Source organism: Ixodes scapularis, unplaced genomic scaffold (assembly GCF_016920785.2).
Source record: "Ixodes scapularis isolate PalLabHiFi unplaced genomic scaffold, ASM1692078v2 PGA_scaffold13__105_contigs__length_92229423, whole genome shotgun sequence".
In the NCBI taxonomy this organism is placed as follows: domain Eukaryota; kingdom Metazoa; phylum Arthropoda; class Arachnida; order Ixodida; family Ixodidae; genus Ixodes; species Ixodes scapularis.
In genome coordinates, this window is record NW_024609839.1 from 38,612,485 (window position 1) to 38,638,561 (window position 26,077).

The 26,077-nt window shown below is 41.7% G+C and overlaps 1 protein-coding gene across 1 annotated transcript in view; it reads left to right on the forward strand.

Annotated features, from left to right (window-relative positions):
- The window catches only part of LOC115319408 (neprilysin-2-like), a 191,629-nt gene that overhangs the window by 63,777 nt on the left and 101,775 nt on the right, over window positions 1-26,077 (forward strand). The window contains exons 7-11 of the mRNA XM_040211985.1: window positions 8,487-8,567; window positions 9,635-9,768; window positions 12,960-13,185; window positions 21,326-21,430; window positions 21,499-21,576. Of these exons, the coding sequence (XP_040067919.1) occupies window positions 8,487-8,567; window positions 9,635-9,768; window positions 12,960-13,185; window positions 21,326-21,430; window positions 21,499-21,576 (624 nt within the window). The remainder of the gene's footprint in view (window positions 1-8,486; window positions 8,568-9,634; window positions 9,769-12,959; window positions 13,186-21,325; window positions 21,431-21,498; window positions 21,577-26,077) is intronic.

The following is a 26,077-nucleotide window of genomic DNA, read 5'->3' on the forward strand; positions in this document are numbered from 1 at the left end:
TCGAGGCTTTTCACATGGCCTCGGGTAGACACGGAGCGTGCGTCAGTGAGCCATCACTAGCTTTTCGACAAGAAGAAATAGATCTACTCAATAAGATACCAAACTTGTTGGAGCAAACATCAGGCCCCAGGTAAACGCTGCAAAAAACACACCATCCAGTTCGTATATCAAAGAGGCAGCTACAGCAAACACCATCAAGTTCAGAAGCCAACAAATTCAAGACATCAACCATTCGTTTTCTTAGCCGCAATTTTGGAAATACGGGCCGGGGGAGAAAAAAGAGGAACCAATTAAACAGTTGTTAGTCTGCGCCAATTCATGCATGTTTTTGTCTGTCCTTCTGCATTAACTTCATTTCTCCAGTTTTTTTTCGCGTAACTACGCAGCGCAGCATACCATCAATGTCAAACCAACTAGCCCAACTCCAAGCATTCATTATTCCTACTTAGTAGTTGGGCACTAGGAGGGCACAGTTTTCGCAGCACTCCCGCATTATTATGCCAAGCCGCAATAAACATGCGTGCTTCAGCGCGTCGAATTAAACTTCTTTCGCAGCCAAGTTCAACCTCACATGGTTCAAAGTTTAGCGCTTGATCGGGGAGGGGGATGGGGCAATTGGAGGATGAGGGAAGATTGGATTAGAAGGCGTGAACATTGGTCAGTTATGTTTTAAGGAACGAAGTATTTTCCTAAGGTCGAAAGCGTAATATATTCTCAATAGAGCGTTTGAGAATCGGAGCTTGTTTTTAACTTTCTTTTTTTAAATGCGTCTGAAAGCATAATGGAGCACTGCGTTCCTCTGCTACTCGACCGTGTGAGCGATCTTGGCAGCTTGCTAAATATGCGGTGAAATAAGGGTGGCACCTGCTTGATGCAGAGAAATAGTGCAGGCTTTTGCATCTTAGGAATAGTAACGCATTATCGTGCGACATTTTGAGTCGCCCAGTAAACTTATCCGCGCTGGGCCAGTGATCAATCATCGTCGTGCTAATACTCGTGCGCGTGCCGCGGATGCCCTGGGCGTTTTGCGTACTAAATTAATGCCATTTTTTTCAGGACTGATATTTCCTAAATAACTTGAGCTTCTGATAAACGAATTTACTTCGAAATTACCCCGGTGGAGTTGAAACCTTTATTGTAATAGCTGGTATTCACTGGACGCCACATCGGAGCTCTCTGAACGCTGCGCATGCTCAGAGTGAACTCCCGCTTATGGCCTGAGGACACCCTTTTTATGTAGAGTAATGCTACATGCACGACGTCGTGCAGCTCAACCAGAAGTGGCTGTACGCACGACGCGCCTTGATGTTCTTTGATTGGACGACCCGAATCCTGGCCATAGTTCAGAGCCCCTCAAACAGATATTTTCGCCCCATCATGACCTAACCAACCTCGCAATTCACGAGCTTGCTCGTGAATATGCGACCAGAGTCGCGCATTATGCATGCAGCCTCACAGATTCAGGAGCATGCTCGTGAATTGTAATTGGGTTTTAAATGTCAAGTTCACTTTTTTTTTTTTTTTTGAGGATGGAATTTGACTTGTTTTTATCGCTTATCAAGTTCATTCACCTCAACGGAGTGCGATTTCTCCTTGTGATTTAAAGGAAAACACTATATATATCACCGGAATAAAGCGATAAAACTCATGGATATATATGTTAACCGGAAGAAACTGAGAGTCTCCTCCCCAGATAAAAACTGAAAAGGTGTGCCATTTTGAAAACAATATAACTCCCGAAGTCCTAGGTATTAATGCTCTCAAACACAGTTAAAATCATAAACGTTCGGTTCAGCGTTCCTTTATGACTAAAAAAATCGACTTTTTTTCAGGCAGAAGCATCTTCGACTGCCACTGGATGGCACCAGGTGCTTCGAAGGAGTCAGCTTCCTCTCTGCCATGAAGCTGATGTACGCCACATACCTAAAGTACCCTGCTGAGCTGCTAGCAGCGTTGAAGTTCGTTTAGAGGTAACTGTAGATGTGCCTTTCAGTTATGAAAATGTGCGCTGTGAATTTGCTTTGGAAAAATGTATCGAATGGACTGTTCTAATTTCTTCAGGTGGTAGAATTGTCTAGTGGATATTGCATTTCATGAAGAAATAAATAGGCGATTTTTTTTTGTCTGGGAAGCAGCAATAACTGCTGAATACTTTTTGACAGCATTAATGACATAATAGGCCGTTAGCAATAAATTATGTAGCTAATCTGTTATCGTGTCCTTGCCAACATCCTAAGCAGTTTGGCATACTTTTGAATGATGGCGTGCTCTTCAACGTATTTCCGGCAAAGCCAATTTGGCTCAAAATTAGAAATTTCGAAGACTGTAATCGACTTATTTTTCGCAAGAACCTTATTTTCGCAAATCGCCTACAATTTTAGAAAAAAAAAAGATCCCGCGAACAATTTTAGTAAAATGTAAACACATTGGAAACTATATTGAGATCCCACCTCATCGTGAAAATTAGAACCCGCAAATTATTCCAAAATTTCAACTTTGACCTCAATCGGGAAATATTGAGCCCTCAAAACATATTTCGTTTACATTATATAATATGGTACAAGTCAAAAAAGTTCAAATTCTGTTTTCATTTGGCAATGTGCAATGTTTCCGAAACTTATAGGAACACACCAACTGTTTATTACCTCATAAAAGTGCTAACTTGTCGGTGGCCAAACGACAACTATAACATGTTGCTTAATGCAACAATTTTGTGCGCTACGTCATGAATCGATGTAATCTCCAGAGGTAATACAGTAGCGTGTTCCTTTGGTGAGTACTGTACATATACAGGGCGTTTTTTTTTTATTCTTACAGATTTGTTTAAAGAAAGCCATGAAAGCTACACTTATTCGGTTTCTGCGAGTGAGTTATACGCCAATGAGACATTATGTGGGTGTCTAATCTTTGCGATTAGTCGGCTAATTAATTAAAATTTGTTAAATAACTTTTTAATTAGTGAAAATAGACATATGGTTCCAATTAGAAACTTGCTGAGCGTTATCGAAAACCACTAAATCAGTCATTTTTAGAAAGACTTTCAGCGCGTGAGAAGCGTAGTAGTGCATTTAAGTTACAACTCGTGGAGCACATACAAAGCTAGCTGTCGCGGTAAGGCGCCTGTGCGATTTTTCTGTCTCTTATTTAGCCCCAGCCTTGTACCTGCTTCACTAGTAGCTTCAGCGCACTGTTGCTCTTTTCGCGCGCTCAAAGTCTTTCTAAAAATTACTGATTTAGGGGTTTTGGACGACGCTCAGCAAATTTCTAATTGGAACCATATGACTATTTTCAGTAATTAAAAAGTTAATCAACGAATTTTAATTAATTATCCGACTTATCGCGAAGATTAACCCCCCCCCCCCCCCCCCCAAATGCCCCCCGGGCGTATAACTCACTCGCACAAATCGGATAAGTGTAGCTTTCATGTTTTTTTATTTTTTTAACAAATCTGTAAGAAAAAAAAAACACTCGGTGTAGCAGGCGCATAACGATTCCTCAAACGTATAGCAGTATTCCCATGTAGATATTAAGGGTTTGATTCAGCTTGGTCACACTTTCGCTGAGGCATTGCCAATTACATTAAACAAAGTGTCTAACTTTCGGCAGCAATTCGGAAAGAAATATGTTTTGTAGAGCAGCATATTAGCGTTAGCATTTGTGTTTGTTTGGCACGTTCAACAGCAACCTGGAACATGTTGTACCATGTTTTTGTTGAAACTTCGAACTAAGAAAGGCAAAGGCCTGATGTTAACGTGCTGCTTTCTAGACACCCTTATTCACAATTCGCTTGAAAATATTCGTTGCTCATATTAATTGGATGTGCTGCAGTAACTGCGTGACCTGCTTGGGAGGACCGTTTCTCTGTAAGTCATATTATTATGTTGCAATATAATGAAAGAATCAGGATGAATCTGGTATTCAGATACATTGTCATATAGAACCAAAACTAGAACTTGTGCATCCTACGGAGCATGCAACTTATATTTTAATCCGCCTTAGTATCGATCGGCTTCAAATACATGAGCCCTTGTGCTGCAGGGGCACACGAATATACCTGTGACCGGGCTATGCTTATCAGTTAGAATAAGTAATATGAACCAAAAGACATGAATGTTCAGCATTCTAATGATGGGTGTATCTCAAAACGTCCCATTCGCATTTGAACCTTGCACATTTCGTCCTATTCTCATTTGGTCCTTCTCGTTTGAACCTTCTCATAAAATCCGAATCGTGTTTTTCGCAACTGGACCCATTCTCATTTTGCCCGTTCGCAATACGACCGAATGGCATTACTTCGGCATGCTTCTAACGTTGTTATGCCTTCGCGGCTTTGTTGGTGAGCCTTACCTTGCTTGGGCCCCCAACATACCATTAGGTATGTGTTATGTGTAGAGGTGCGCACTGAGAATCGTACAATGACGCGTCCTTCCCTTCCTCTAAGCAAACGAAAAAAAAAAGCGGTGAACATTTATTTTGGAAACATTGTTTGAACAGAAATAGCATACATGATAGCAGTGGTTCTCAACCATTGATGTTTCGCGGACCCCTTGTAGAAAGGCGGAGATGATGGAGGACCGCGCTCGGGGTGAGGGGAATATAAAGGTATAGGCTATCATGATAATGATTTAATAAATGAATATAACTAATTGCTAGTGTGAAGTAGACCTATCTCATTGACAAACGCACGAGAGTACTCACCCAAAAATTGGAACGTTTCTTAACGACGTGAAGAAAGACAACTAATATTGTCGTGCTTGACTGATAAGACATGGCTTCGCGGACCCCTATAGATGCCTTCGCGACCCCCATTTGAGAAACACTGCAATATAGAAGTGGTGGCATTGTCCCAGGTCGAGAGACCCCAAAAAACGTGACATTTCGGAATATGATCTGGCTGCGATAAATAGTTGGTCTGTTTTATTGTCAGCTAGTAGCTTTTCACGACGATCTCGACGCACTGCTAAAATCCTAAAATGGCTGTTTTGAAAAGGGCCAGGTGAAAAGGGCGAAACGAGAACGGACTCAAATGAGGAGGGTTGAAATGTGAAGGACGAAACGGGAAAGGACCAAATGCGCCAGGTCCAAGAGAGAAGATCTTTTTGAGAATGGTTGTTTTGAGAAGGGCCAAGTGAGAAGGGCGAAACGAGAACGGGCTCAAATGATAACCTCCCTCTAATAATAACCAGAATATTCTGCTTAAGCACTCCAGGCAAGATTTTTGTAATATTGCATTTACTGGTACTGTGACTTCCTTTTTTAACCGAAGTATCGTTGGGTACAACTTTACTAGACAGGCGAGCTGGTTAATATGACATTCTACAAACCGAGATGGAGGCTTCGAAGACATACGTTTCAATTGAGACGAATGTGTTCGTCCTTCTTTGTAGCCTCCGTCTCGGGTTGTAGAATGTCTTAGCGTTGTGTGCTGACACAAGATCCGAAATGTGTCCAGTTATTACTGAGAACTGATGCCAATAAGCTGAATCGTTTTGTTTTTTTTTTGTACAATCACAATTCGTCTTGATGCAAGGATCAGACTTGGAGGCTCATGGTGTCTGCACGGACTGTCCAAATTAAGGGCGTGTCTCGGCTTGAAAGTATACTATAGACGAGGTTTAGAATTTGTCCAGATTGGATTACTAACCGATAGAGAAGTTAAAGAAGGAGCCAGGAACTCCTTAGCTTCTGTTATACATCCTCCTCTAAGAAATCCCACCCATTATTTATGTTATCTTTTTTTTCAGGCGACTTGCGGCAATGAACCCGCAGGAGGGGTCCCGGCAGTCGTCAAGAAAAGTTGCTCTGGTGCATCTGAAGGCGCAGGGAGCCCTCCAAGAGTTCTCGAAGTTCCAAAAGAAGTGGAAAGAAACTTCGGTGCTTGTTTAGATTAATCTTTCTTTTCTATTGTTAATATTACAATTTGTTGTATAGGCCAAGATGGTTCGTTTCGAGATGTAGCATGTTAGCATAATTTTTGGTCACATTTTTTTAGGAGACTTCTCACTTTGATAATTTTTTTATGGCTGAGCTGCCCCCCAAAATATTTGCGGCATGAACTGTGTTGTTTTTTTTTATTGTGTATCTGCTCTAGTCATTTAAAAGAAAAATAAATGTAAATATTTTTGAAGCAGCAAACTGTTCAGTCTTCTTTGCAATGGGTCCGTTGCTATGGGTTGGAACCAAAAGGACCAAGCGTGAACTTAGTTTGATAACGATTTTTTTACAAATGTTTATCTGCCTTTATCCCCGTCACTACATGTACAATGCTCTCTAAACTTGACGTAGCATGTGAACACTTTCTCATGGCATTCCTGGCTGTTCTATTGAGTATATATGTCACAGATTCATTGTTCTGTTTTGAGGATAGTGCTCGCATTAGATACGACAGTTCAAATTTTCCATACATACAAGTGTGGGGAACATTTGCGCATTGCAGGTAATTTTATGTTGCAAAGACGTGCATCAAGTTGCGCCTGCAAAATGCCAGGACATCCCTGTTTTGCATGTCGCATATCAACTTTTTCAAGGAGGAGCTTGGCATGTGACATACAAAGCCCGGATGTACTGAATAGCGGCAGTAACATAAAATGGGGCGAGTACTATCACAAACAAGACTGAACTTTTTCCGTACGTACAAGAAATGTAACCTGTGTCGTTTTGGACGCATTGGAACATGTAATGTACTTCGTAAAAATGGTACATGTTCTGGCATGGCTTGCAACAGAACATGTGCTGCTGTGTGCCACGATGGTACATTTCCTGTAGCATACAGTACTTGTTCCGTGATGGTGGTGCATGGAACTTGTTGTGGCTGCCCATATAGCAACAACATGTCCCGTACTAAAGAAGTATGGAACATGTTCTGTAGTCCGGTAATACAGTACATGTTGTGGCAACAAGGTTAGCATGTATGTGTCCCATATTTTGACAGGAGTTTTTCTAACAGTGTGCGTGACTGCGTCACGGTGTTGGTGTCTCAGATTAAATGATTGGTCACTCCTCCAATATGGACTATACTCCCTGGTACATTGAAAAGATCTCGCGCGGAAACTCAGCTGCAATTATGCTCTTCGCGTTTTTAAGAGATGTCCGGTAGTTCTGTGGCGGTTCCGGTTTTATACATAAAGGTTGGTTGAATACAACTATCAGCAGAGTGAGAGACGTTGTCTGTCCCTGTTACTTTCTCTTCTACTGTAAAATAATCATTCCTTCTTCTGCATGCCCCAGACTCGGGTCAAACTCATTATAGTATACTTCTACCGGCTCGCCTTGCGCACTCACTGTAAATAAGAAAAAAACTTATTTTGGTAATGAGAGCCAAGATTTTGTTTTCGTATACCGCTATAGAGGTTTGCAAACCCGTCGTTCCCCAGGTCGCGCAGTTCTTTTGTCCAACATTTGTATTTTGTTAAGGGAACGTAGGGCCATAAAAACCCCGAAGAAGCCAAGGTGAAGCCCAACTTGTCTTTCTTTGGTCCAAGTTTGTGTTTCTTGGCCCTAATTCCTCAAGCAAGGGCAAACGTTAGGCTTTATTGCATGCAGTATGGCTATCATCCGATATCTTTGGCCCAAATCGCCGAACTGCCGTAGTTAGACTCCACTTCCGGTTGTTTGGTTATCATGCGGCAACTTTGGGCCAAAACTGACTACCAAGTGATTGATGGTTGTACGGTTAATACGTGGCATCTTTGGCTTACGTCGGGCACTTCGGCAATTATCTGTCAAGCCAGAGGGAAGACATAAAGGCCAAAGAAAAGTACTCTGACACCAGGGTGTAAAATAGACAGGTAGGAAAACGGCCCATAGAAGCCTACCGCAATGCCGTGACCGGATTGTGTTCTCGTCTGCTTGCGGGTACCCCCGACTTGCGACAGATGGCGCTGCGGCGAGAGGAAAAAAATCGGAATCGGATTTGCGTGGAACTCTAAGGGAGACTGCGCAAAATAAACCGAGAGCACGACAGTCTTTTATTAAAAATCCACAAAAAAACCATCTCCGTCAGTTTAGCCGGTCGCCATCGGTCGCCCACCCGGAGTGAGAGTTCGCGGTGCTCCACATAGATGGCGCCACAGAAAAAGAGGAAACCAAGGGGGACACAATGCGGTCACTCATTTGGCTCTCGTTTCCCCACCTGTCTATCTTACACCCTGTCTGACACTAACTTAGGCTTTGGGGTAAAAACTGTGTTAGGCCCAAGTTAGCCCCCTAGTATCACCAAGCTTGTGCCAAGTTAGGTTTGTGTCTGGCGTACCAACTCGGCATTGTACCGCCATCTTGCTGCTGGTGTGTGTAGATGGCCTGGTAGTCAAGCCTTGCTCAGACGTGCACTTGACTACTAGACTGTGGTTCATAGAAATCAATATCTGCCCAAGATCGCAACTCAAGCTTTTAAAAAGGAACTGCTTGTAATTATCTATAGCGTGTTTTTATGTATTGCTTGTCTTTTCAAATCGAATATGTTTTTAATACTGCCTTTAAACCTTCAGGCTACAACTGACGACAGCAGAATTGATCCAAAGAACAACAGAAAAATTACGACACTTAAGGAAGTGGAGAAATTGATTGGGGTGAGCTACCTAGAAAACTCGCCTTTAGAGAAGTTTCGAGTCTTGCGGACCATGTAAGCTATTTGCAAAGCATATCGCGTGAGTGCAGGCCTCCCTAGAAATTTAACCCACGTATCCTTAGCTCAATACGCGCACTTGAAGTTTTCAATCACGATAAAAACAGAACTTGGTTTTGCGGTCGCTACTCTCAAAGCGCGTTGAGAATTTTAAGTTAGCTGTCGTTTACTGAATTTACCAAATTGCCAGTTTGCAAGCCGGGTTGAATTAGTGGCCAAATTTATTTTCAAATGAAACTATATTTTTTGTAAACAAAGAATAAGTTATGATATTAGTTATCATTTTTTTTTAATTCTTGTAACATATCAGCCCGCTCCAATTAGACGAATTGATGCTCTTTTTCTTACCACAGTGAAAAGTGTTTTGTGGTAGCCTAAAGCTTAAGTCAACACACCTAGTTAAACGACAAATACATATATATTTCGTACATGTGACTGCGTAAGGGTTTTTGTTTGTAGCTTGTTGTTACTGAGAATATATGAAAAAATTAGTGCGAGAAATATTGTGATAATTGTAAAACGCACATAATTGTTTCTGCACCTGAATAAATCATAGTGAATACGCTATTGCGTTGTATGCTTTCAAATTGTTTCTGAATACAAATAAAAATATTGCAGTAAGTGTTTCGTAGGAATATCAACTGATTCACTCTCAATTACATTGATTCCGCCAGAGAATTAGTTGAACTCTAAAGTTGTTTAAATTGTGAACAGCGACCTTTTTTTTACTGCATTGCGAAATGTATTCATTTGCTTTCAAGTACCCTTATTTACTGCATTTAATAATGTACGGATATGCGCTTCCTGAGATGTTATCTTATAGCGCTTGTGCGTATACTTGATGTATATATCCCTCCAACTGTAATGCCATCCGGCGATGAGGTACGAAAATAAAAAAGAATAAGTAAATAAATAAGAATTAACAAAGTTAAACCTCTGATGAGGTTGCAGTTTAATTGTGGATATTTTACCGTGTTCGTTAGTTTTATCCGCTTTAATTTGTTCGAATAGGGACTACCTTGGAAAAGAATTCTCCAACACCCATTCGAAGCCATTAAAACGACTTTAAGAGACTCGCAGAGCGTCGTCGTATGGAGATTAAAGTACTACACAATTGTTTCTGAACTAATTAGTCAGAAAACGCCGTAAGTATATCCGTTCACTATTTTCTATGAGGTGGCGTTAGCCTTTAAATATGGCCTAAAATAGGTTAGAGATAGAAGCTCTGCGCGCAGCGAGCTCAAATTTTAATATAAAATATTCAATAATGATCGGTGCTGCCCAGCAAAAACAAAAGAGAAAAAAAATTGTTTGAGCGAACTAAAAGCCGCTATCTTTAGGATGTCTAGAGTCTGCTGCTTGACACATCAGCGCAAGCTCCTCCTGCAAAGCTTTTCAAAGCTCCCACTTTAATAGAGTGAGTGCTGGAGGGGAAGTGAGTCTTCCCACGCGTCATCTCCAGCGTTCGTTCTGCTTAAAGGAAGAGGGAAGGGCTTTCTGGGAACAGCTTGTCCCTCTTTCTTAACCTGCAGCAGCCAATAGTAGAAGGGACACAACACTCCATCTATTCATTTATTCATCTACCCCTAGAGTCACGGGCGTTAAAAGAGGACATAGGTCACTTTAAAAAATACAACATAGCGTGAATCAAGCAATAACACTCAATTATGTTTACAATTTTGGTGCCGAAGGATAATCGTGTCAGTTAAAAAAATAGCTTGTTACTGGAAGTCAGACTCCGGTTCTGGGAGGGTAAACATTACAAATATAGTTGGAATAATATAACTATGAAAACAAGTCGCGTGAGAGTAACAAAGGTCAAAGTAATGACATGTATTAATCATTTCTAAAAGAATAGTTGTTTTCCATGTGAATTAAATTATTTTAAGTTGCAACTCGAATCAAGCACACAGAGAAGACTTTTCTTCCTTATGAAAGAAGGGCATTGATAGGCTCGTTTTGATTGTTGTTACGCTTTAATCTCGGTGATGAGTGGAAAGTCCGAAAGTGATGCGCAGAATTACGCAGCCTCCCACACCGAGCGGTACGATTTATTTGTCGAAATCGTGCGGAAGCTGCATCTTTCTATCTTGTAGGAACTAAGATATCAAGTAGCAATGATATTATGAAACTGGGGTCAAGAATATCTTTTCGAGGCAGGGCTGTGTAGAGATACAGCACAAAGTACTCCGGGATACAAATACTGAGAGAGGTATACTTTAAGGCAAAAATGCAAATATCGAGATACATGGGTTTTAAGGCAAAAATCAAATACCGAGATGCATTTGCTTAACTATGCAACGAATTATTCCTGACTTCTAGCAAAACACCAAAACAGTATTCTGGAGTAGGAATACGTACACATGCAAAAATATATTTACTTCCGAAAATTGGTAAGTGAGGAAGGAGCAGGCCGTGGCGTATGTAAATGGTAGTGTTTGTATTCTTTTTTTTTTCTATAAGTTTATTCACCCTCCCTTACAATCCCAAAATGCAGCTAAAAAAAAGCATAGTTGCCCCCAGCGAAGGACTGGACACCAACGACTGCTTGACAAGGGGCATCTGCCTGAATTGATTCCTTTTTTTTACGTGAGAGTACCTCTCAAATATAAAAAAAAATCAAACAACGAAGCCAGATGTAGTCTGCACGGGACCTTAACAGGCTCCGTGCAGGAAGATAAGGCGCTTCTATAGTTATCTACATTTAATGACTGATTCCTTCCTCCCCTAAACTCCTCTCGTTCACAGCGTTCGCTTTGTTAAAGCGAAAACAGTAGGGGGCTTTTTTGGGGAGTAGCTTATCCTGTTATTCTTCCAAGTATTCGCTCTGCCAACACCCTTTGTTCATGTTGTTTCTAAATTCTCGTTTTATCTATTTTTGTGACTGTGATGTGCCAAGGCACAAGGCTCCCCCATTCCCACCTCCCCCTTTCTAGGGGGGATTATTTGCTGATTTCTAATCACAAACTCTGGAACCCTTGCACAAAAAAGTTGGTTTTTGACGTGACAAAAATCCCGGGTCTGCGTGTAAAAGATGTGCATACAGTAAAAAGTCTCTATTTGAGACCTGTTTCGTCTGTGTCGTTTTTATCCGCAGTCTCGGTGTTTTTCTCATGCTAAATATTCACCAGCTCATTTGCGCTCTTACATTCACTTCAGGGTTTTTGTGTGTGTGTTCTTTTTATAGTAAATAACAGTTTATTTTCGTAAACAGAGGTAACAAGATGCCGAAGTCTGGCAGAACACGAGGAAACAAGTGATACATTGATAATGTATATCACTACTCGTATACCATTTCCTTTATGATAAGTATCTCAATTTGAGATACACATAATCGAAAGTATATATCTAAGATAATATAGCGATACATTCGTATCTCAAAACAAATGTATCGCCCTGGTCCGAAGATAGCCTGTGGTTAGCGTTATTCATTATGTAATAAATGTGAGACTTCTATAATATTTTCGAAGTTATATTCGCACCCAGCTAATTGTATATAGCTCGCAAACAAGTAAGTAGAAAGTGAAACAAGAAACGCGCTTATATTTCCAGTTGTTAGTATTCCTTGTTCCTAAAACTATACCGGTCTGAAGTTCCCGCTAATATTGACATAAAGCAGAGAGACCTCAAAGTTCCTGAGTGGATTTTTTTTTCGTAAAGACACAAATGAACGACAAAGTTTGTTGTAGCAAAAGAATCAAACGATTTTTGTCTTGCTGCTGGTGCTCGTTCTCACGAATTGCGGATCTCAGCGCTCGTTTGCACATGATTTTCAAAATGCCATTCTATATATGAGCAAGTGTCAATAGGTTACATCACAACACATATATCAATTGTAGCGAGTTATCAATATCCTAAAAATATGAAGATGAGAATTAAGTTACTGTGAGCTAAATATTATCGTGTCTGATAATTCAAATAGGCAAGTCATATATAAACATGGTTTCAGAAACAATCAATTTGCGTTTACTGAGTTGACAAGATTATTTTAAGTGTAGACCTGAGTTCTAAATGTTGTGCTGTAAACAAAAAAAATGTACCCATGTGGCTTTTACCAAATGAGAACATTGCAAGTTTTATTGCATAAGTCAAGAACCAAATTCCTTTTAATATTCCTAGTGTACATTTGTAAACCGGCAAGATGTGCGTTGTGGATCGTATAGTCTGAAGTGAGTACTCCGCGTCAAAACCTTCTGTGAGCATAAAACGAAGTTGAACTGCGTGCACGGGAAAATGTTTGCAATTGCTGATACACCGATACATCTTCGATAGTATAAAAGGGAACATTCGAGATCATTTTAGCATTTGTTTTATATAAAATTAACTTTTGTTGCAGGGAAGCGGTTTTTAATTATCTTGGGTGGAAGCGAATTGTTCAGCTTTTACCCTACACAAGATCGACGCTCTACTCTACATACTCCCAGTTTATGGGATCAGCTGACGCCTCCTTCGAGAAGCTTTCTGCTCAAGCTAACTGCATCAGTCACCTGATGACGAATATGAAATTTGTTTTTGGAGATTTATACACATCTGCATACTTCAAGTTAGACGTGACGGCTGATGTGAGTTACCTGTGTATATTTATATATACTATATTTTTGAATAGTTTTGTTGCAATTTGTTTGTCTGGGAAAGAGAATAACTTGTCGAGGAGTTGCTTCTTCGGCGCTGCTAGGGTTTCCTTGCTTTCGCTGGGATCATGTTGCGCCTGACTAATGCATATGTTTGCCATTACGGTACGCACCGGGCTACAAACTTGAGCCTCAGAGCGCAGTGCGGCCTATATGCTCGCACACCTCCGCCCTCTGCGATATCCGCCTATCTGAGCGTAGTCCATCACGCGCGCCATCTGTATAGTGTAAACACGGAAGAGAGATCCCTCTTGCGTCTGCAAAGTGAGCAGCTCGAGAAAGCGTTCAAGATGATGCTTCGAGACGGAAACCAAAAAGTTGAGAAGAGAAACACAAAAGATTATTTGAAAAAAAAAAAAGAACGATAAACATCTATTCCGGCAACATCGTGGGAATTACTAATGCGGTTTGGGTCCTGCCTAGACATCTTTTAGTCGTCCCCGAGAATGTCCTCAACGTGGTCGGCCAATGCCGCTCAGTAGGCTTCTTCCAGGCGCTGTGGCAAGCGAGCCACTCTTTTTAGCATTGACGTTGAAGGGGGACAGGGCTGGAGAGAGGGCGGAACAAGTTTGGGAGATTCGTTTTGGGAATGGGAACCAATATAGTGGAGGCTTTATCTTTCGTGTTTTTTCAGCTAATTGTTTTTCAGTACATATTAAACAACAGTATAATAAACTAATCAGTAGGTCTCAAGAATAATTATTGAAAATTCAGGGCGCAGGCAAGCAATCAGGTTAGGGCCGTTAAACTTGGAATTGGTCTTTTTTTTTACCTCAAGTCCCGTGTCTTACGAGTTGTCGAGTCTCATGTTGATGGGTCGTAACTAATTCATGTTGATGAGTCGTAACTGACGAGTCTCATGCTGATGGGTCGTAAACTGACGAGTCTCATGCTGATGGGTCGTAACTAATCCATGTCGATGAGTCGTAACTAACGAGTCTCATGCTGATGGGTCGTAAATAATTCATGTTGATGAGTCGTAACTAACGAGTCTCATGCTGATGGGTCGTAACTAATTCATGTTGATGAGTCGTAACTGACGAGTCTCATGCTGATGGGTCGTAACCAATTTATGTTGATGAGTCGTAACTGACGAGTCTCATGCTGACCGGTCGTAACTAATTCATGTTGATGAGTCGTAACTAACGAGTCTCATGGTGATGGTTCGTAACTAATTCATCTTGATGAGTCGTAACTAACGAGTCTCATGCTGATGGGTCGTAACTAATTTATGTTGATGAGTCGTAACTAACGAGTCTCATGCTGATGGGTCGTAAATAATTCATGTTGATGAGTCGTAACTAACGAGTCTCATGCTGATGGGTCGTAAATAATTCATGTTGATGAGTCGTAACTAACGAGTCTCATGCTGATGGGTCGTAACTAATTTATGTTGATGAGTCGTAACTAACGAGTCTCATGCTGATGGGTCGTAACTAATTTATGTTGATGAGTCGTAACTGGCGAGTCTCATGCTGATGGGTCGTAAATAATTCATGTTCATGAGTCGTAACTAAAGAGTCTCATGCTGATGGGTCGTAACTAATTCATGTTGATGAGTCGTAACTAACGAGTCTCATGCTGATGGGTCGTAACTAATTTATGTTGATGAGTCGTAACTGGCGAGTCTCATGCTGATGGGTCGTAAATAATTCATGTTCATGAGTCGTAACTAAAGAGTCTCATGCTGATGGGTCGTAACTAATTCATGTTGATGAGTCGTAACTGACGAGTCTCATGCTGATGGGTCGTAACCAATTTATGTTGATGAGTCGTAACTGGCGAGTCTCATGCTGACCGGTCGTAACTAATTCATGTTGATGAGTCGTAACTAACGAGTCTCATGGTGATGGTTCGTAACTAATTCATCTTGATGAGTCGTAACTAACGAGTCTCATGCTGATGGGTCGTAACTAATTTATGTTGATGAGTCGTAACTGACGAGTCTCATGCTGATGGGTCGTAACCAATTTATGTTGATGAGTCGTAACTGGCGAGTCTCATGCTGACCGGTCGTAACTAATTCATGTTGATGAGTCGTAACTAACGAGTCTCATGCTGATGGGTCGTAACTAATTCATCTTGATGAGTCGTAACTAACGAGTCTCATGCTGATGGGTCGTAACTAATTTATGTTGATGAGTCGTAACTAACGAGTCTCATGCTGATGGGTCGTAAATAATTCATGTTGATGAGTCGTAACTAACGAGTCTCATGCTGATGGGTCGTAAATAATTCATGTTGATGAGTCGTAACTAACGAGTCTCATGCTGATGGGTCGTAACTAATTTATGTTGATGAGTCGTAACTAACGAGTCTCATGCTGATGGGTCGTAACTAATTTATGTTGATGAGTCGTAACTGGCGAGTCTCATGCTGATGGGTCGTAAATAATTCATGTTCATGAGTCGTAACTAAAGAGTCTCATGCTGATGGGTCGTAACTAATTCATGTTGATGAGTCGTAACTGACGAGTCTCATGCTGATGGGTCGTAACCAATTTATGTTGATGAGTCGTAACTGGCGAGTCTCATGCTGACCGGTCGTAACTAATTCATGTTGATGAGTCGTAACTAACGAGTCTCATGGTGATGGTTCGTAACTAATTCATCTTGATGAGTCGTAACTAACGAGTCTCATGCTGATGGGTCGTAACTAATTTATGTTGATGAGTCGTAACTAACGAGTCTCATGCTGATGGGTCGTAACTAATTCATGTTGATGAGTCGTAACTAACGAGTCTCATGCTGATGGGTCGTAAATAATTCATGTTGATGAGTCGTAGCTAACGAGTCTCATGCTGATGGGTCGTAACTAATTTATGTTGATGAGTCGTAACTAACGAGTCTCATGCTGATGGGTCGTAACTAATTTATGTTGATGAGTCGTAACTGGCGAGTCTCATGCTGATGGGTCGTAAATAATTCATGTTCATGAGTCGTAACTAAAGAGTCTCATGCTGATGGGTCGTAACTAATTCATGTTGATGAGTCGTAACTAACGAGTCTCATGCTGATGGGTCGTAACTAATTTATGTTGATGAGTCGTAACTAACGAGTCTCATGCTGATGGGTCGAAACTAATTCATGTTGATGAGTCGTAACTAACGAGTCTCATGCTGATGGGTCGTAAATAATTCATGTTCATGAGTCGTAACTAACGAGTCTCATGCTGATGGGACGTAACTAATTCATGTTGATGAGTCGTAACTAACGAGTCTCATGCTGATGGGTCGTAACTAATTCATGTTGATGAGTCGAAACTAACGAGTCTCATGCTGATGGGTCGTAAATAATTCATGTTGATGAGTCGTAACTAACGAGTCTCATGCTGATGGGTCGTAAATAATTCATGTTGATGAGTCGTAACTAACGAGTCTCATGCTGATGGGTCGTAAATAATTCATGTTGATGAGTCGTAACTAACGAGTCTCATGCTGATGGGTCGTAAATAATTCATGTTGATGAGTCGTAACTAACGAGTCTCATGCTGATGGGTCGTAACTAATTCATGTTGATGAGTCGTAACTAACGAGTCTCATGCTGATGGGTCGTAAATAATGCATATTGATGAGTCGTAACTAACGAGTCTCATGCTGATGGGTCGTAAATAATTCATGTTGATGAGTCGTAACTAACGAGTCTCATGCTGATGGGTCGTAAATAATTCATGTTGATGAGTCGTAACTAACGAGTCTCATGCTGATGGGTCGTAAATAATTCATGTTGATGAGTCGTAACTAACGAGTCTCATGCTGATGGGTCGTAACTAATTCATGTTGATGAGTCGTAACTGACGAGTCTCATGCTGATGGGTCGTAACTAATTTATGTTGATGAGTCGTAACTGGCGAGTCTCATGCTGACCGGTCGTAACTAATTCATGTTGATGAGTCGTAACTAACGAGTCTCATGGTGATGGTTCGTAACTAATTCATCTTGATGAGTCGTAACTAACGAGTCTCATGCTGATGGGTCGTAACTAATTTATGTTGATGAGTCGTAACTAACGAGTCTCATGCTGATGGGTCGTAAATAATTCATGTTGATGAGTCGTAGCTAACGAGTCTCATGCTGATGGGTCGTAACTAATTTATGTAGATGAGTCGTAACTGGCAAGTCTCATGCTGATGGGTCGTAAATAATTCATGTTGATGAGTCGTAACTAAAGAGTCTCATGCTGATGGGTCGTAACTAATTCATGTTGATGAGTCGTAACTAACGAGTCTCATGCTGATGGGTCGTAACTAATTCATGTTGATGAGTCGTAACTAACGAGTCTCATGCTGATGGGTCGTAAATAATTCATGTTGATGAGTCGTAACTAACGAGTCTCATGCTGATGGGTCATAAATAATTCATGTTGATGAGTCGTAACTAACGAGTCTCATGCTGATGGGTCGTAAATAATTCATGTTGATGAGTCGTAACTAACGAGTCTCATGCTGATGGGTCGTAAATAATTCATGTTGATGAGTCGTCACTAACGAGTCTCATGCTGATGGGTCGTAAATAATTCATGTTGATGAGTCGTAACTAACGAGTCTCATGCTGATGGGTCGTAACTAATTCATGTTGATGAGTCGTAACTAACGAGTCTCATGCTGATGGGTCGTAAATAATTCACGTTGATGAGTCGTAACTAACGAGTCGCATGCTGACCGGTCGTAACTAATTCATGTTGATGAGTCGTAACTATCGAGTCTCATGCTGATGGGTCGTAAATAATTCATGTTGATGAGTCGTAACTAACGAGTCTCATGCTGATGAGTTGTAAATAATTCATGTTGATGAGTCGTAACTAACGAGTCTCATGCTGATGGGTCGTAAATAATTCATGTTGATGAGTCGTAACTAACGAGTCTCATGCTGATGGGTCGTAAATAATTCATGTTGATGAGTCGTAACTAACGAGTCTCATGCTGATGGGTCGTAACTAATTCATGTTGATGAGTCGTAACTAACGAGTCTCATGCTGAGGGGTCGTAAATAATTCATGTTGATGAGTCGTAACTGACGAGTCTCATGCTGATGGTTCGTAACTAATTTATGTTGATGAGTCGTAACTGGCGAGTCTCATGCTGACCGGTCGTAACTAATTCATGTTGATGAGTCGTAACTGACAAGTCTCATGCTGATGGGTCGTAAATAATTCATGTTGATGAGTCGTAACTAACGAGTCTCATGCTGATGGGTCGTAAATAATTCATGTTGATGAGTCGTAACTAACGAGTCTCATGGTGATGGTTCGTAACTAATTCATCTTGATGAGTCGTAACTAACAAGTCTCATGCTGATGGGTCGTAACTATGATCAGATAAAATTAGCGCAAACGACAAGAGAAGAGAAAGGTAGGACAGGACAGAGCGCTGATGGGTCGTAACTATTTCATGTTGATGAGTCGTAACTAACGAGCCTCATGCTGATGGGTCGTAAATAATTCATGTTGATGAGTCGTAACTAACGAGTCTCATGCTGATGGGTCGTAACTAATTTATGTTGATGAGTCGTAACTGGCGAGTCTCATGCTGATGGGTCGTAACTAATTTATGTTGATGAGTCGTAACTGGCGAGTCCCATGCTGATGGGTCGTAACTATGATCAGATAAAATTAGCGCAAACGACAAGAGTAAAAGCTGAAAGTAAATTTTTAATTAACGAACGTGTGCCAGAAACAAAAAAAGAAGAGAACAAGCGTCGAAAAAATGAAACGGAGCGTGGAGGTGCCGGCGTGACAACTGGATAGCGCGAGGCGGACTCGGCAAGGCCACGCTTGGCTCGTTATCTTTTACACTTGGTATTTCGATCATTAGGCCAAGAATGTTCGAGCGTCGAACACTCGGGAAACTGACTCGGTAAGGTCGTGCTGGGCTTCCTATCTACAACATTCGGTATCTCGAACATTCGGCCCAGAATGTTCGAGCATGGATCACTCGGGGTGGGAGTAAATACGAAGCTTCTCGAAATAAGGAATAGAAGGAATGAATAAAAGTAATTTTGGGTGCCGGGCATTGGGCCCCGGGCGCTTGCGTGAGATTCATGTGCATTCTCTCTTGGCCATGCACGCGGCTTTACTCACGCCCTTAAAAAACGCATCGTCCTTATGCAACTTCATATAAAATACTACACATCTAAACCAAATGGCCAAGCGTAGTAAGCTGTGATGACCATGACGAGGTCTCTGTTCTGTCGAGCATATGGTTGAGACGAACGAAGTGCAACAGGTTGGGTCGCGGCAGACGGCGTCCAGATGGCCGGGTTCCGTCGGGGAACGTCTTGCGATTCAAGTCCCCAAGTCGGCGCGAATAACCTTGTACAGTTCAAAGTACCGTTTAAAATTTCTCGCTGAAGCAACGGCAGCAAATGGGCGTCTACACCAACACCCTGGCTCCGGGCTCGATGCGGAGGTCGCGACGGAGAAGGTACTAGCGGCCGGCGATAACCTGGTTTAGAGTGCATAGATTTTCTGCTTTCATTTGCTGTTCATAACACCCTGTAATGTCATTGGGATATGAGGGTATAAAAATAGCAGAAAAGCATCCAACCACCATTGTGCGCGATGAGCTAATGGTTGCTGCTGTTGCTGAACCCTAGAGCGTGCGCACCAGTAGTCAGTTTATTTTCTTCTGAATCGTACTTATTTTGTATATTAAAGGGAAGCTGAAAATGTTCTCGAAAAACAAGTTAGAGGTTCCTTTTTGCGTATTTTTGTAACGCGCATTCAAATATCACAAGCATTTTGTCCCGAACGTATCGCTAGAAATGAAAAAAAAAATTTGCAACTGAATGTGACGTTTTACCCAGATGTTTCAACTGCCTTACGCGTGCCCCTAAGGCGTGGACATGTTGAGATCTCTGCATAACGTCACAATTCTTTCCTCCCACCGAACGCGCCTCGAGAGAGGTGGGCCTTCAGCGCTATATTCAAAGCGCTATGGTGGCTGCCTGGGCATTAATATAAGATATAATTTCGATATTCGTGATCCGGGAGGCCAAATAAAGATGGTATAAGTGTATCTGCTCAAATATAAAACCGCTTCAGTTTTTCTTTAAAGATTGCCTAGATGCCTAAACTCAATTATTGCCTTTCGAATGAAAAATAGTTTAAAACTAAGTTTGAAGATTTTAATATACTATATCTTTTGCGGAATGCTTCCCTATTTCAAAACAGACACGCCAAACAAATTATTAGTATGCATGATTATGCTCGCCTGATCTGAGTAACAACATGTAAAGGCGGCTTGAAAGTAATTTATTTATTATGCCACTATGATTCAGGGAGGCGATATCCCAATAAAGCCCAGCAAAAGTATAAACAATTGCCTTCTGAAAATTGGGCACGAATGCATGCAGGTTCTATACGAGAAGGAAGAAACGTCCTAATGGTATTTATGAGATTTGCGGCAATAGTCCCGCAGGAGGCAGTGCCGCTCCCACACGGTAGGTGTCGAATTGTCAGGTAAACCTGACACCTAGGGCGGCTTCAAACAAATGAGAGCTATTTTTATGCAGGAATCTAAAGCGGAGAACACGTGATCGTTGAAAATTGGCGCCGCGCGACAGTATCCATAGCAACCGGTACTGGCGCCTCTAAGTCACTTCCTCGGTGCACCGCGTCGTTTGGATTTGGTCGATAGAAAGAATGCAGCTCAGTTAAGGGACCTTACGCGTAGGCGACGAGCAGCGAATATCGCGCGGCGCTCACTCTCACCGCTCATGGGTTGCATGCTTAAGGTTGGTATTATAAAATGTTGCTGATTTACACCTTACATGGTACGCTTTGATGATATATCTGTAGAAAGCCCTGCATTTTCCCCTCTATCCGGGCTCTTTTTTTTGCAAGAAAATATATTCCCCTCAATGTGATAGCCTGTTAAAAAGAACAAATTGTAAGCATTACAATTTTAATAGATAAAGAAAGAATAATTAATTAACACTGGGACAACGCAACCAGATCTTTCAACTAGCAACAGACGATCATTTCTTCATCCATCACCTGAACGGACACGCTCGTCTCCTAAGCATAACAATTTTGTTCCAAAAACACGTTTGGAAGTCGAACTTTCTTTTCAGATAACCGAAATGATCAGATATTTGAAGGAATCACTCATAAATCTTCTTGAAGAAAAGCAAAAGAATTGGCTTGACTCAGAAACAAGATCGGCTGCGATTCAGAAGGTAGAACAGCACTATTCAAATACTTATTTTGCCTAAATCTTTAAATACAATGTTGTTGTTTTCTATAGGTCAGTGATATGTACCAACTCATTGGTTACCCTAACTGGATCAAGGAACCTAGCGAACTCCAATCTTTATACCAATTCGTAAGCGTGCTTTGTTACATTTTTATGCGCAACTGATCGTTTTTTAGGGCATTATTAAACTAAGGCCACGCTAGCCCTAAAACTGCGTATAAACTATATCGCCAATCTCAGGATAGCAAATCCGTTCAATCATTTGCTCGAAGGAGAAGCATGGAAAGCAGGGAAAACTTGTTACTGTATCCTCCGACAGGGTATCTGTTTTGTTATTGTTTGCATGTCTTCGAATAAAACCCGTCCTAAAGCTGAAGCGAAACCTTTGGAACGTAGTGATGCGTGGCTTCTCTCAGAGATATACATTTTTAAAGACACGCTTTTTCTACTTTTTTTGGTGTCTTTTAAAACAAAAACAAAAATGCTAAACTTGTCTGCAATTATTCATTTATAGTGCCATAATTTTGTAAAAACGCAAAGGCTATTGGTACCACTGAGATTATTTCATAGCATCAATTATAATAAATATTATGATGCTCTATAAATTACTACAGTATACATATTTGGACACAATAATATTGTTTTATATTACGACAATTAAGATTAACAGGAAAAATTGCTTGAAAATCTTGGTTTCCGTTATTTCTTTAGCTTTTGAAATATGCAGCATCATTTTGGAACAACGTGAAAATGAGGCTGTTTTCATGAAGATTAAATGAACTATGCCTTTATATAATTTTTATATAGCTGTCGCGAGAGTGAAAAGCACCAAGGAGGCTTCATTAATAGGCGGACACTTATCTGAACAAATTTATAAAATATAACATGAAGAGAAAATTTTAGCAGGGTTATTTAAAGCAGCAAATTATAGAACTTGTTTGTAATGCTCTTCATTGGTTAGTATATGAAGTATGCGTTTTGTACATTCGAAAATTATATATTCCATCTACAGGGTGTTTTTGTAGTGCAGGTTGCAGTAGTTATATTCACCTACGTATACCAACATACGTCTCTAAATAAAAATTCTATAAGTATTCGCAATTGCAAATTGAAACAAAAGTAGAAGATATTTAGTTATGCAAGCGAGTCACCGGAGAAGAGGCAGTAGTACCTACCAATCATTTGAAAATGATATCCAACCCATGTGTTTGCTATTTGGCAGTCGCAAGTAACGTGTCAACAATATTAATCGATTGCCTACCTTTCTAACAGTAGCATCATTTCTACATGTTGAGCACAATTATTGTGGCACATAAGAGCTACGATTAAAAGCACACAATCCCCCACGTTTGCAATTATATTTAAGTCTCCTTGAAAATAAGAAACGACCGTAATACACACCTTGGCATTCGTTATTCAGCTGTTTATCAATAAAAAAACAAAAAGACATAAGAATACTTTTATTCATGATATTGGTTACAAGACTACCTATTGTGTTAGTCGTTCGTCAACTAAGACAACAGGTAGTTGTTCACCGACTTAGACAACAGACAATTCTTTTCTTGGTGCTAAAAGGGCTGTTTTTTTTTTCTTGGTTTAACTAGTAATATTTAAAACCTCTTGCTGTGTAATTTTAAGAGATGAAACTGCTTGCCTGAGAAGTGCTCTAGAAAGTGAGTTACAATGGAAACTCATATTTCCAAGGAGGGGTGACATTTACGTGGATTCCGTCTTCATTGTGCGTTGATAGGGCTTGGCGGATATTTTATGGGAAGAAATGTAAAAGGGCAATTACGTTGTGAGTATTTTTATGCAGCCTGAAGTTAGTCAATCCCAATGGGTGTCTGGTGTCTTAGCTGTAGAATGTGTGGATGAGCAATTTAGCCAGTGCAATACAACCGCGAGTCTGGGCTTTTTAACGTGAATCACGCCGTAGTGTTGCACAATCAAACCCCTGTACTGTGCTCATCCAGAACGAAACAGGCAGGGGGTGGGGATTGAACCCATGATCCCTGGATTCTGCAGCGCGAGCTTTAGCTCCATGTGCTCCGAGTTGGTGTCCGCTAGACCACTCGGCCACCAATCATCCTGATGGAACGATAACCATGGCAATTCATAAGGTTATTACTAAAATGTCGCAACTCACTTTTAGTGCGCAGCTCTTAGGCTCCCGTTTCCGGCTTGAGCTGCGTCGCCGTCGCCTTCAGGCGTAACCGCGCGTTGCATTACGGGACGTTTCCCATATTGACATCACACGTGACGTGACGAGGGTCATGAGTGACGTCACGATGAAGGATAAGGAGGGGGGGGGGACGAGTAGCATGAAGGAGGAGGGGTGAGGATAAGGTGGAGGAGGAGGGAGGTGGAGGAAGTAGGAGGAGGAGAGGATGAGGAGAAGTAGGAGGGGAAGAGGAGAAGAAGAGGAGGAGGGAGGAGGAGCAGAGGAGGAAGAAGGAGAGGAGGAGAGGGGAGGAGGAGAGAAGGAGGATTGGAGGAGGAGGAGGGACGAGGAAGAGAGGTGGAGGAGAGGAGGTGCCAGCTAGCCGTTGTGCAGGCAAGTGCTATCGCCATTCATAAATCACAGGAAGGCACGTTTGAAAACGCGGTGTAGTCGTTAGCCTAGTGGCCAACTACATGTGTTGTACCCATCTATCTGTGCGGCACGTCAGACGAAGTTGGCAAATTGTGTGCCGCCAAGGTCGACAACGGCTTGCTCGTGGTAGCTGCGTATCCTCTCCCCTGCAGCACTCAATAAATATTTCGCGCAAGACGAAAAAGAACTTCATAGCAGTCATGCAGGAAAACATCTCATTGGCCCCGAGGGACGTGCACTCGCTGTTCTGCATTGCCATCTCGGGGGAACGCGCTCAAGACTAATGCTGAGGAAATCAAAAACGCCTAGCAGTCTTCCACAGAGCCGAGAGAAAGTAGGAAGACATCGAAACAATCACTTGCTTCGTCATAGTGTTTACTCTAACGCTGGCTCGTTCTCCCGCCCTGCTCCTGCTGTCCTGTTTCCTTGCACCGCTAGAACTTAGACAGAGTGGAGCACCCAGATGTGAGAACTATATTACATTTCTCCAGACAAGCGGTGAGAGAGAATACCACAATTAATGTATTGTTAGGGTGATGCTGTCGGCAGCATAGAGGACAGTACAGGTGATGACACAGAAGAGAGATAATGATAGATGGAAACCGAGCAGGCCCGTGGGCCTGGCGCGAGATGGTCGTACGCGCCATTGCCACGTCGTCGTCTTCAACTTCCCAACATTATGTATGTGTATATGCATGTATAAGGTTTCAAAGCGCGAACAGACAGGGACGATAGAAAATACTACAAACGACAGGGACAAGGCTCTACTCAGATTGTTTAGCACGGTATATCTCAAGATCAAAATACCTCAAGAGAGGAGGAGGAGGGTATGAGAGAAGGATATGGAGGAAGAGGAGGGGCATATCCTCCTCTTCATACCCTCCCCTTCTCCTCCTCAAGAACGGGAAATTTACCGAAAACTTTCCGCTAAATGTCAGGGGAGCAGGGGAGGAGGGTACGGAGAGGAGGGTATGCTCCTCCTGCTCCTCCTCAAGAGCTGAGCTTTAACTCGGCATTACAGGGAATTGTACACGTCTTGTATATTTTTAATTGATAGATTGATGGGTCATACCAACACCACCTAGACAGGTGGTGTCTAGGTGGTGTTGGTCATACCCAGGGTAGCCCGGAAAGAGAATCGTCTAACTTGACTTAACATTGCGAATTGTCTACTTTTGGCCTAATGCGGGTTTGCTCCAAAGAGATAGTGGTAAAAGTTTTTTTTTGCGATTATATTACGACTTTGTGGCTCGCCATATAACTGCCTACATGCCAGACTTAAGCCAGAGCCACGCATACAAGAAGAGATATATTTCAGCCACTAGATGGTACTGAATTCCTGAAAGGGTATATTAGACCCTTTCAAACATTTAGTGCCATCTAGTGACTGAAATATTTGTCTTACTTTCGTACATTAAAGGCGGCTGATATGTCAACGACAGACGTAATAACGTGGGGGGGTTCCTGGCTGTACAGTTTTTTTTTATATTCGTTTCAGTTTTGATGGTGACCAAAAATACTACTTAGTACCAGGCGTTTACCCGAATAAATGCCTTTAGCACATTAAGAGGCTTATTGGCCGAGTGCAGTGATGTCCCTACACACATACCCTTGTTTTTCTGAAGTCGCACCCTTTATTCGCAACGACTGCTCTATTCTCAATGCGCCCCCCCCCCCCCTCCCCCTACCCCCGTTCTAAAGGGGAAACCCCTGGCCGAAGGTGATCAACTTATTTATTATACGCAGGTTTGTATGAAATTTGTCCACTGCTTTGTTCTTATGAGCTGTCTCATTCGCTCCGAAGGCAAGGAACACAAGGATTCGCATGATACCCTCAATTGTGCGGCGTACAAAGGCTTATAATTGTCATCACGTAGACTTTGACTGCCCTCATTGGCGACCTTTTCCAACTTACTCCTTCATCAACAGCCAAGAGGCCGCCATTAGCGTGGATAAATAACATACGCTTTGATGATAATAGTATCTGAAGTTGCCTAAGAGAATTTGCAAAGGGATCTATTTAAACCCAAATTTTCC